The sequence below is a fragment of the Grammomys surdaster genome, unplaced genomic scaffold, assembly GCF_004785775.1.
Source record: "Grammomys surdaster isolate TR1022 unplaced genomic scaffold, NIH_TR_1.0 194, whole genome shotgun sequence".
Classification (NCBI taxonomy): domain Eukaryota; kingdom Metazoa; phylum Chordata; class Mammalia; order Rodentia; family Muridae; genus Grammomys; species Grammomys surdaster.
The window spans coordinates 4654229-4667698 of record NW_021604639.1 but is presented as its reverse complement, the minus strand read 5'-3'; the positions used below and the strand labels follow the sequence as shown (position 1 = coordinate 4667698).

Below are 13470 nucleotides of genomic sequence, written 5' to 3'. Positions count from 1 at the left end.
CGCTCTCTTGAAAATCTTTATAAAAGCCTGAATATACTGGCTGGCAGATAGTAGAGACTTGATCAAAATGGAGGATGGAATTAAGCCTCATTAAACATCTGCAAGCTGCAACTAGGAATGCTGGGTAAGTAGGCAGGTTGAAGGTATATTTGTGGCATGAATATACATCATTCTGATAATTGGGTACCAAAAGGGGATTGCAATAATTTAGTGACTGGAAACGACTGATCTATTTATCTAGCAATCGTCTATCTCTGTCTGTCCTATCAGTTTACCACGTATCCATCTATCACTAACAATATGCATCCTGGCATAAACCACATCTTTGGATGACTGGCAGAAACTCTGAGTGGAAAGAAAAGACAAGACATCCAGTAAAATGTATAATTCTGAAAATACAAACAAAGGTTGTTAATCATTCAGTAAGCACGCCATTTGAAAGTCTATCAAGTGTGGTACTTACAGTAATTATCTGAACAATCACCAATACAAGTATATTGGTAGAGAACTGTCAGTAACAGTAAGCCCCCAGTTTAACTGCAAGGCATTGTTAAGAGACACACTCACCTAAGGGAAACTAATGCATCTCTGTCAGTCCCCAGGCCAGTCTACTTCCTGACACACCTACAGAAGTAAGTGGCCCACCCCAGTGGCTGGCTTCACTGTCTTTAATCCATCCCTCCTTGGTTGAAGGAAGTGATGACTTGCCAGCAATATGGAGAGCCCTTGACAAGTTCCTATGAAATGGGACTGGTAATAATGAAGGGCTATACTCTTCCTATAAGCAATTTATCCTCCGAGCCTCATCCTGTGAAAGAGCAAGATTGAGACCCTCCACAACACAGAATTTATACCCAAAGCAATGTATGTATACTCATTCATACACAGCTAAGCTCATTAGCTAACAAAAAATGTACAAAACGTTAAGAAACTGAGATCTTCTATTTCACACAATAAAGCCACAAGAATTAGAACTTGGTTTTTTTTTTTTTTTTTTTTTTTGGCATAACTAAATTGTGTGAGGAACCTATTGGGGGAGCTGAGTGAACATAAGGTAAGTACTGACCAAGAACTCCACAAACAGAACTGTCTCATGTGAGTCATGCAGGTATGTCTGAGCCAGACAGTGTGTACTTGTAGTGAAAGTTGTATTTATAGACAAGTGTATTCTAAAAAGTAGTGATGAGCTGATAGGTCTAGTTTGTAAATACACAACTGAAGCAGAAACAAGGTGCGCTGTATACTGTACTTTGGCAAAGAACTTGATTTCTTGTTCGTACGGGAAATGTCCTCCTTTGCTTCTGCTGCCACCATCTGTAGACAGGAAGAGAGTTTAGGTCCATGCTAAACTTCCAACACTTTAAGAGATTACTCCAAAAAAACCACATAGTTTAAAATGCCTCCCCACATGTATCGCCCCACCAAACTGAATAGAAACGCCAAAGTATATGGGCTAAATTCAGCAACGTGATGAAATATATAAGTTCTTTAAAAAAAAGAAGCATGTCCAAATTAGACAGTCACTATAGCCAACTCATATGGAGACTTGTGAGCACAAAAACACCCTGGACATGTGTGCTGGTTAGTGTTCGTGGTCAACTTGACCCAGCCAGGGGCCCCTGGGAAGGGAGTCTCAACTAAAGAATTGCCTAGATCAAGTTGGCCTGTGAGCATGCCTGTGAGGGATTGTCAAAGGAGGATTTGTTGTGAGAAACAAAACCACATTTAGTTCCCCAAAGGTTTAGAGTGTAAAGACGCAGGACAAGAAATGATCGGCCTTAGCATACTGGCTTGGAAAGCGGTCTCCATTACCTCCTTTATGTATACAGAAGAGATCTGGGCATGCACACACAGGAGAGGAAGTGACAGTCTAAGCAGCCCTGTCAGTGTGCAGAGCTTTGTGTGGAGCTAAAAGGTTTAGAGTTGAACATAAGAATCCAAATTTTATAAGGCTCCAACTGACTCGTGCTAGAAAAAAAAAACCTTTTGCAATTAGAAATAGGAACGATGATATATGCTTAAGCAAATCTTAGGTAAAAATTCAGAGTAATTTTTGTGGAAGACAGGTGACATTTTATGATAGCAAAACAAAAATAATTTTTGTGGTTTTTCTTTGGGAGGTGGGGGTTGCTTGTTTTTTATGCTTGAATTTCCCACACCCTGGTCCTGGGGGTAGAACAAAGAACCCAGCAAGGATCATCTCGAGCCCTATGCCTGGTTTTGTGTATGTGTGTGTTTGTGTGTGTGTGTTTGTGTGTGTGTGTGTGTGTATGCATGCATGTGCACGCATGTGCATGCAGTTTGTTGTTGTTTTGTTTTTAGGCTAGCTCTCAATAAGTTACCTAGGCTGGCCTTAACCTCACTCTGTAGCCCAGGTTGGCCTTGAACCTGCAATCTTGCTGCCTCAGCCTCCTCTGCAGCTGGTATTTCAGGGCCTGTACCTCCAATACATAAGCTTCCAAATATCTTTATGAGGGACTTCTTGTGTAAAATATCTCAAGATGGTATTATACACAGCCAAACAGCAATATTTCAAGAAATTTAAGAAATATCCTTTTCTACATTAAATATGTTAAGAAATACAAACAGGTTTGGAGAGAACAGAGCCACACCAACAGAAATGAAACTGGAATAGAAATAATGAGAGGGAGAAAGGGAGGAAGGGAAGGAAGGAGGGAGGAAGGGAGGGAGGGAGGGAGGGAGGGAGAGAGGGAGGGAGGGAAGGGGAGGGAGGAAGGAAGGGAGGGAGAGGGAGAGGAATGGAGGGAGGGAGGGAACATGCTCTGGCCTTCAGTTTTCTCTACCCCCTGTAAAACTGCCATGCAGTGGCATGAAAAGGCCCCTTGATGAAACTCTCATCACCAGAGTATTCAAATTTTCAGTATTAAAATATTGTTCTTGGTTGGGTGTGATGACACAGGCCTTTAATCCCAACACTCAGGAGACAGAGGCAGGTAGATCTCTTTAAATCCAAGACCAGACTATTGAATACAGTAAACTCAGGACTGACTACATAGTGAGACCCTACCTCAAAAACAAAACAAATGAATTACAACAAAAAATACCAAGAAGCTCAAATACAATCAATCTTTAACCTGGTCGCTCCACTGCTGAAGATATTCAATGCAGAAAAAAGTCATTTTGTGCCAATAGGTCATTACAAACGTATAGTAGGGGATGTATTAGAAACAACCAAACTTCTGTCAGTGTGTGAGAAATGCATGTGCACTCATACAGCACTATGTGAATATTTTAAAGTTCTCAAATTTGACCCAGTCTCTAGCAGCTTGTTGCTTACTGGGTGTTATGTACTCCTGACTGCTACACTCTCCTTTGTATTAAGATGGACAGAATGTGGAAGCAACCCCTTCCTCTATGCTGTGGATGCTCTAGGAATAGCACTAGGAATAGCAAGACCTTAGTAATGAGCATCAAGACCAGCTACGCACCAAACTCCAGGATGTACTGATGAGCCTCGTCCACATATCGGATCAGCTGCTGCAGGAAACTATAGGCAAATCGCTTCTCAATGGAAGGTGTGTCCAGATCCAGGTCCTTGAACCCTCTAGAACAGCAAAAGTAAATAAAGAAGAGTGTGTGTGTGTGTGTGTGTGTGTGTGTGTGTGTGTGTGTGAGAGAGAGAGAGAGAGAGAGATCTCAGAACATACAATTTTATTTTAAAAGCTACACATAAAATTGAGTGTAAGAATATTCTTACTGCTTATGACCAAAGGGAGTTTACCTATAAGGAATATTTGCATCTAATATAAAACTAAAGTGAATCATTCCACTACTATGTGGTAAAACGTTGCATATATGCAAACAGAAAGTGGTTCTCGTCTTTTTCTTGTGCCTTAAAGTTTGCTAAAAGGATGGAAAGCAGATGAACAAAGTTGCAAAAGGAACTTACAGAAAAAATAGCTAAGAGTGTTGTGTTTCTGAGCTGGGATGGTTAAACTTGACACAACTTAGATTTTTTAGAAGAGCCACAGTGAGAGACTGTCTTAGGCCAGGCTGGCCTGTGGGCATGTCTGTGGGAGACTGTCTTAGGCCAGGCTGGCCTGTGCGCATGTCTGTGGGAGACTGTCTTGGTTGCCCTAATGGATATAAGAAAACGAAGCCTGAAAATAGATAGCATCGTTCTCGGACTGTGGAAAGGGAGAGCCCTTGTTGAGCCCTAATCATGTCATGTGTGCATTTATTTTTCTCTGCACTTGACGGTGCTGGGACTAAAAGCTTCAACCCCCTGCTACCGACCTTTCTAAAGATGTACTGTAACCTAGAATTGGGAGATAAAATTAATTCTCTCTTCTTTAAGCTGCTTCTATTGGGTGCTTTACCACAGCAACAGAAGGGAAGCTACGACATATAATATATGTCATATGAACATACTAACCAGCTGCCCCAAGGTTTAGTCAGGCCACTGAGTTCATTTTCAGTCAGAACCCTAGTGATTGTTGGGAAAGGAGATGAGATAGATGTCCACTTGCCTGGATACCACATAACCACTGATCTGTAGGAACTTGAAGATGTCCTGGGCCTTTTCTCTGTCCTTGGCTTTCTCTTTGGCTGTCAGTGTGTCATAGGGTACCAGCAAGGGATGGTTTCCTCCTCCTGAGAAATCAGCAAGAAAAAGAAAGAAACATACCACATACTCTGAGATGGCACCCAGCCAATGCTACATGAGCCTTCTAACCAGAATTTCTAGCCTGAAAATGAAAGTATTTGAAATACCACATGCTGGTTACATATGCTGTCATCATGGGAGGAAAAAAACCCAGGGGGTTCTTTCATTAGACAGAGCCTAAAGTTGAGGCATGGTAACAGACAATAAAGCAGGTGTAACTGGGGAGGGATTTTAAAGAGATTTTTTTAAGGTGATGCTTCATTTTTCTGGTCCAAAGAGAAAAGAAAAGAAAAATGTCTTCAGTATGGAATTCTTATGGCACCTTCTAGATTACAGTAGACATGTAAATACATACAAAAATGTATGTAAGCCTAATAAGTTATAAGTTGATTACTATTAAGTATCTAATATTTGAAACATTAAAAGCTTTCAGCCAGTAGCTTCTGGCTAGAGCCTGGATATCATTTAGAACTTATAGAAAGCAGGTTTGATTTTAAAACTCATGAGACTCTTCCAGGTCTGCCTCTATTACAGCACCTGGGAGGCAGAGACAGGAGGAGCTGGAGTCGGGGTTCATCCTGAGTTATATTTCGAGTACAAGACACTCTGTGCTCCATGAGATTTTGTCACATTAACAAAATAAAAGAACTCATAATTAGGGATGAGAGTCTCTCTAAATAGCATCATAACTCCACCTCCTTCTTCCATCCCTCATCCCCCCCCCCCCAGTGGCCATGTAAGCATGGGTATGTTATATGGGAAGAAAGGAGCTGGCTCAACAGGGAGCCCAGGAGGTATCGTAAGCGTTCCCAGGAGGCTACCTAAAACACATCAAATATTTGCTGTGACTTGTGAACTTGTTCATATCAAGGTGGAGAAGAAATAAATGTAGCCTAAGCCTGGTCACGGATCTTGGAACACTGGTATGAGTTTAAGGACTTTAACTCTTCGGCTTCTATTCTTTGCTTTTCCTCTCCCATTATTAGCATATCCAGGGATTAACCCCAGGGTCATGTGTATGCTGTGTCCTGAGCTACATTTCCAGCCCCTACTCCTCTTTTTCTTAATGATTCACATTTCTATCATGGTCTCTTATTCTCCCTTAACCTTTCATACACCCTGCAAGGCCACCAAATACCAGAGTGAGCAACATAATTTTTTCCTCCAGGTTTTTCTAAAGTTGATTCATTTAGGTGCAATAATGACCCCCCAAAAAAGTCAGAATTGGAGGAAATACAGCTGTGCAAGTTTAATGCTGAAGTTTCCAACCTTAACACACAGATAAATACATATACAGACACATACACACACACACACACACACACATATACAAACATACACATAATGTATGTTCAATTTCAGGCCAATTATATAACAGTACAAGAAACTCTCCATGTAGACTGCATTAGCTTGAATAATATATTTATATAAGTAAATCATGAAAAGATTTCATTAGCATACTGGTACTTTTTAAAGAGGAGAACGCAGAGATGACTCAGTAGTTAAAGGTACCCACTACTTTCCAGAGGACAACTTAGGTTCTCAGTACCCACATCCCAACTACCACCTGCAAGTCTAGCTCTATGGGAACTGATACCCAATTTCTGCCACTGTGGGCACTGCATTCACACATACATACATACATACATACACACACACACACACACAATCAAAATGAAGCTAAAAATTATTTAAAAGAAAATAGGAGAAAAGAAGGTCTGGAACTCAGGAGCCCGAGGCAAGACAGTCACAGCCTGCTTTGGCAACATAGTATGTTTACTATATCACATCACATGGTATCTCTGTCTCAAACACAAAGCTAAAGGGAAGGTGAGGGGATAGTTCCTAGCAGCAGATGTCCCTATGGCACTATTCTAGCACACACGAGGCTTGAGTTCAATCCCCAGCACTAAAAATAAAAATAGAGAGAGTGGGGAAAGAGGAAACCCAAGCAGGAGAATGGCAATAACACAGCTAGTATACACAAAACGACTGGCGATAGGTTAGTCAGCCATGAGGATCGTGCTCAGAGTCTAACGGATATATACATTAATAACCCAGTGTCCAGCACTTCCATACTAATTCAAATATTTCAAGGGTAGTATAAATCCAGATGGCATTAAGATACAAAGAGGGAGGGGGAAAGTATTAAAATACAAAGAATACATACTAACAGTATAGAAATTACAGTTTCTACACTTGAAACATTTTTGTATAATGAAGGTATGGCGAGGTGTTAAGCAAAAGAGAGGAACTACTTCACTAACATCCTACGCTCCTACAGTAAAACTCCATGTTTTTAAATATAGGTCTCTAGGAAATACTACCTTTGGATTCCAGCTCCATTTTCTTTTTCTTGGCCCATATGTTGTGGTAGTTTTCAGCCATCATCTCTGCCATAGCCTACAATGGAGCAAATAAACATTAAGGACTCAATTGATACTTCTATAAAAGAGGACAGGGCTGTCTTCTCAGGCAGGACAGCAGATATGTCTTAAATCAAGAGAGCAGGATATTAGTGCTGAGATGAACCAAAAATGTAGTCAAACACAACCCTCTCACTCGCCAATCCAACTCCATAGAATTTTAATTTGAGAAATTACATGGTAAATATCTCCACACTGTGGATTTGATTGGAATAGCCTTTGTTATTCAATATACTTAAATGTGTCTTTGGTTAGTTTGACAATGAGGCTTCGAAATAGCTATGAAGCTATGAATGTGATCAGAAAATAGACATAAATACAAATTTGTGTTTTAACTCAAAGTTTATAAACCAACCTGAACCTTGTTAAATAATTAAAAGAAGAACCCAATACAAACAAAGATTTTACTTCTAAATCATTCTTTGCTAATTTAATGGAAAGTCTTAGAACACACATGTGATCTTTTCTGAGGCCTTGTGAATTTTGAGGGAAAAAAGTTTCTAATATTCTTGGGTTCTTTTCTGGTCAATATTACAATGTCATTTTAATTGGTTCTTACATGAGAAAGAATGGAAAATAAATTAAACATTTTACCAGAACATGAAGTTCATACTTATATGCTTAGTTCTCTTGAGGTAACACTAATCACACAAAGATCAACGTTCTACATTGACTTGATAATGTAAGCTATATGGAAAAAGTGTTTATCTTTCATTCAAATAATTCATTCCAAAACACACACCCTAGCGACATGGAGCACACGGGGCTATGGATAGGACAAATGGAATGTGATCAATTTCCATAGATGAACAAACTAACATATGCATTCTTTAATATGAGCAATTAAGGTGGTCATTAGTTAACGTAGTATTCATGATTATTTATTAACTCTTTTCTAATGCATTTTTATATTTATGTGTGTCTCTGTGGGCACCCACAAAGGGTGTGTGTGTGTGTGTGTGTGTGTGTGTGTGTGTGTGTGTGTGTGTGATGGCACTCACAGTGACCAGAAGAGGGCATCACATCCTCTGGAGTTGGACTTACAGACACTGTGAGCTGCTCACACTGCTGGGAATAGACTCAGTTTCTCCAAGGGAAGGACAAGTGCTCTTAACCACTGATCCCTCTCTGAGGCCCCAAGGAAACAGCTCTAAAAGTTGAACAGTAGCCACTTTCATCCTGAGTGATGCTCACCAAGGCCCCCAGTGAAGGCCTAAAACCTCAGATAGTACTAGATCCTAGTACAGTGTATACATCTTCCTCCATACGCCCTGCAGTGCTGCCATGTTACGCTAGAGCCCATCTTTCCTCCTGTGTTCCATGGCTCAGGCCTCCAATGTGTCACTAAGCTTACAGGCTAGCACCACCACAAAGTAAAATAAGGATAACTAAACACAAGCACATCCCTGCTCTGACAGTCAGTCTGATGGCCCTGACATCTACTATATGATTAAACAGGGCTCAATACACACAACAGGAAAGTAGTGAACACTGGAAATATTCATGTGTGGGTGGAATGGAGCAGGATGGCAAAAGGTTACATCATGGGACTTCAAATGGGAAGTATCAACTGTGGAACATCTCCACTTAACATTTCAGAGCAACAGGAGGTATTGGGAACTTGATATAATAGACTCCCAAATTACATGGGAATTCCCGGTTTTGCTTGTAAGACGATGCAGGTCCCTGCCTCAAACTGATTTTGATTTGGAAATAAAGATGCCAACGGTCAATGGCTGGGCAGGTAGATGGTGCAGGACCTTGTGATTGCACGAGCAAGGGAGAAAGGAAGGAAAAGATCACCATGATTCAGAGGGAGACGGATCAGATTTAGAGCTGCAGAAGGAAAATCATCTGAAATGTAGATGGAAAGGAAAAGCGGCCGTATGGTAGGGCTGCCCAGAAGGTAACAGGGTAGCAGAGATAGAACATAGATTTAGAAGGTGTTAAGCCAGGAGTACCAAAACAAAATATATGCTAGCTGATAGAGGATTAGAACTGTCCAGCCATTAAGCTAGTCATGGCATATCAAAATTAACTGGTGTGTGTGTGTGTGTGTGTGTGTGTGTGTGTGTGTGTGTGTGTTTCATTTGTGAATCCAAAGAGCTCTTGGGCAGGTACAGTGCATGACCCACTGGGAGCCAAAGTAGTTTAGTAAACTCTCAGCTATAGGAGGCAGGAAAGATGAAACCACAGGTAAGAACTTGTCAGGACTTACGTTATCAACTTTCAGGTTACCACAAGGTTGGTGTGTAATAACTATGAACTCTGTGGACTCATCATATGATCACCATGAAACAACACATGTCATAAAATGCATAGGAAAGCATTCTACCTTGATTTTTACAAGTGAGCTTTAGAGACTATTGTGAAAACCCAGATACTTACATGCAGATCTCTCGAGAGTGTAACATTACTCATGTCGATGGCCCGGGGGCTATACCCATGTGCAGCATCTATTGAAACCTGGAAGATTTGTGTAGAAATAAAACAGTATCTCATTAAAACCTGCAGAAAGAGCCTTCAGAAACACAATACTATGATTCACACTATGTTTTCTGAGATAAAGACAACAAAATGACTTCAAGGGCAGCTTAAATTAATTTTTATTTGAATGTTTCACAATCATTTATGATTAAATAATTAATACCTCAGGGATAGACAGTCTAAAAAGTTAATAATTAACAGTCAGCGGTATGTGATAAATCCCAACTACTGCAGTGTTTCTCCACCCAAGGGGTCTTGAAATTTACTAACCTTTGTTAGCTACAAGGAACCAAAGACTCCTTTACAGGCGTATGTGTAGGTCAGTTGTGAGGAAAAACACAGATTAAACAACTTCACTGTGTAGCATTTAATGGCTCACAGGGAAATCTTCAATGATCAGATTTGCCTTATTTCTACATGTTTACTTTTCAAAACTCAATATAAATATTTATGTTTATAGCTACAGGTTTCTGCTGTGCTCAGAGAAGCTCCTTTTACAGTGGGTAATGGCTAGTCATAGATTCATGATTGATCTTGCACTGACCCCACACACACAAATACACACATACAGAGACAGAGAGACAGACACACACACACACACACACATATACAGGTACAAACAGACACACACACACACACACACATATACAGGTACAAACAGACACACACACACACACAGCTGAGAGAATATCACAAAAGTCAGAGGGATGGTAAGAGCCAGAGGAGGAGGACTGAGGAGGATTGTCTTCTGGACCTCACTTGACCATTGCACACAAGAACTCTTGGCAGCTGTGGTTACCTACACAAGATCAAGTCAGTAAACATCCCAAAATAAACAGGTTGAATATGTGCATGACATTTTCAAACAATAATTTTAAAAAATGATTATTTTTTAAAGGGGCTGAGAGCAATGGCTAGGTGCCTGCAGAAGACTTGAATTTAGTTCCTACCACCCATCTTAGCACATTAGGTAGTTCAGGAATACCAGCTCTGGGGGATCTGACACGCTCTTCAATTCTCTGTGAACAGATGCACTTACATGTGTGGATATGTGCAAAGAGACGCACACACATAGACACATAAAAGTAAACCAGCAATAAAGAATACATCTACTTGTCAACATTCACAGTTTCACTGCGTTACACCCCCTCTCTTAGTTTATCCAGTAAGGAGGACATGAACTCTGTGTCTTCTAGCAAATCTTAACTATTCTCTTATTAGAAATAAACAATACGTGATGAGGAAGAATAAAATTGCTGTAATGAGCATGTGAGTCAGGGGAGAAGACAGAAAGCTAATTGTTCTTTTAGTTTTAACTCTATCCTCTCTCTCTCTCTCTCTCTCTCTCTCTCTCTCTCTCTCTCTCTCTCTCTCTCTGTGTGTGTGTGTGTGTGTGTATGTGTGTGTGTGGTGTGTGTGTGTGTATGTGTGCGCATCTGTGTGTGCACTTTTATGTGTTCAGTAAGTGCATAAATCTTAACTGATAGTGAAATTGTAAAATCGAATATGACTCCACAGCTTCAGAGTAGCTACCCTAACTGCATATGACTGTAGAGACTCCCAAGCTGAGCACAAGCAAGCGAGCATGCTTGCATTCACTTCCCTCTGCTCTTGACTGCCGGTGCGAGGCGACCATCTCTCAAGCTCCTGCTCTGACTTCCACAGTGATTGCCTGAAACCTGGACTTGTGAACTGGGATAACCTTTTTCTCTTCTAAGTCCTGTTGTGTCAATATAGTCTATCTCGGTGACACAACTGAAATAGATGGAGCACCTTCCACAGTCAGTCATTCTTCTCTCCCCAGTCAGATGCTAATCCGTGTCGTTTGTCCCCATGCACAGGCAACTGATGATGCCTTGCATTGTAAGTGATATCTTGCTTACATCTAACAAGACAACCTACACATTCCAAGCCAAGTCACCTGCCACTTTCAAGATTGTGTTTTTTCCCTGTACAATGGAGCTAACACTAAAACCTAGCTCACAGGCAGGTGTGGCTTAGACAATGGACAGGAGCCCCTCAGCACAGTGCTGGGCACACATAAATGCTCAAGAACATTGGCTAAGGGCTGTTCCCACTGCTGGCCTTGACTATCTTCACCACAGTTCTGAGTAGTAAGCACAACCAGAATATGAGTGTCATTGGGGGTCATGACTCAGCTATCTTAGTGACAGCAGCCATATTAATTATTGTCTCTTTGCTGTTCCCAGAATTCTTGAGCTCTTTAGCTCACTCAACAAAGCTATTGTCTTGTGAACACACTCTAGAATCCATGGCAATCATACCTGTTACTACCACTCCTGTATTTCATGGCCATTTCTCTCAAAAGTCTACCCATTTCTCTTTCTATAATTTCATCTGATCTGAACATGTGCTCTCTTGAAGTCAGGAATGTTAATGTTAACTGTGAACTTATTAGCAAGAGGTAATCTTAGGTAAGATTTATAACTTATCTCATTGCACCATTGTACTATTTTAGAAAAGTAATACTACCCTTTGTTTGTTCATTTGAAACAATAGGTCTTCCTTAGCTCACTAAGGAGCTATGGATGCCTTTGAACTCCTGATCCTATGCCTCTGTCTCTCAAGTGCTGATGTTATAGGCCTGTATCTCCATACCTGTATTGATATGGTGCTAGGAATGGAACCCAGGGCTTTTTAAATGTGAAATAAGTTACACTATCAATTAAGCTACATTCAAACCTAATTATTATTGCTATCATTGTAATTATTACTTGAAATAGAGTCTTTTCTATATTTCTAAGCTTGGCTTCAAATTTCTAGGCCTAAATTTCTAGGCCTAAGTGAAATTCCTCAGCCTCTCAAGTAGCCAAGCTCAGTTGAAATTATTTTTCGAGATGCTAGCATAGCTCAAGGGCAGGGTGCTCGACTAACACACATGAGGCCTTGAGTAGAATCTCTAGCATGAGCAAATGTGCGTGTGTGTGTGTGTGTGTGTGTGTCTGTGTCTGTGTCTGTATGCATGTGTCCATATATGTGTGTATATATGTTTAAATAACACAAATAATTCATTTGTTACTGTGATTCTCACCTGGCTTGTCTGAGAAATACGCCGAGTCCTGTTATAAAGGGCCATGCTGTCTCCCTCCCGAGTTCTCTCAATTCTCCAACCCCAGGCCAGCATCGTCTTTAAAGACTCCTTGATTGGCCAACGATAAATTTCTTTTTCCTAGAGGGAAGAAAAAAAATCAAGCATTAGTGGTATCATAAATCCAAAATGAAAATTCAAGTATTTAATGGTTTGTTCTGAAACAGACTACCTTCATTAAGAAATGGATTACCACAGGATCCTTAAAATAAAACCAAAAATAAAAACATTCAAGGGAGATGTCAAAAGCTGAAATGTTACCCAAATAGTAGTTCCTAAGGAGAGAATCGACTCTCACAAGTTGTCCTCAGACCACCACACCACATGGCACACATGCATGTACATGTTCAGGCATGTAGGCATGCACATACAAGTACATATAAAAAGTTTTAAAGAAAATAATAAAGATTTTAATAATAAAACACAAAATAAAAATGTCCCCAAATATAATACTTTATAAAGTTAAGTGGGGAGGAAATCTCTCACCTTTTCAGACAAGAGTTTATATGGCTTCATTAGTGGTTGGACCTTAGAAGAGTCTGAATATATTTCCCCATAAATCCATCCATTTGCCAACTAAAACAAACAAAATGTTAAAAATAGCTTTATATATATTAGTTTTGGTGATTTTAAGTGTGTATTTGTTTAGATCCTATTTTGTAAAAATAACCCTGAAGTTGAATTAAGAAAACGATCAAGGCCTAGTATTTATTTTGGTATGGCTGAGGACTGAAGCCAAGTCTTTGTATGCAAGGGATCTACCACTGGGCTACATTCCCAGGACTCTTTTCACTTTTTATTTTGAGACAACACCTTACTAA

The 13470-nt window shown here is 40.2% G+C and overlaps 1 protein-coding gene across 1 annotated transcript in view; it reads right to left on the bottom strand.

Moving 5' to 3' along the window:
* The window catches only part of Ryr2 (ryanodine receptor 2), a 424465-nt gene that overhangs the window by 131592 nt on the left and 279403 nt on the right, over positions 1–13470 (bottom strand). The window contains exons 56-62 of the mRNA XM_028769855.1: positions 13136–13225; positions 12593–12730; positions 9442–9519; positions 6955–7030; positions 4491–4614; positions 3450–3565; positions 1250–1314 (exon numbers count right to left, since the gene is read on the bottom strand). Coding sequence (XP_028625688.1) covers positions 1250–1314; positions 3450–3565; positions 4491–4614; positions 6955–7030; positions 9442–9519; positions 12593–12730; positions 13136–13225 — 687 coding nt within the window. The remainder of the gene's footprint in view (positions 1–1249; positions 1315–3449; positions 3566–4490; positions 4615–6954; positions 7031–9441; positions 9520–12592; positions 12731–13135; positions 13226–13470) is intronic.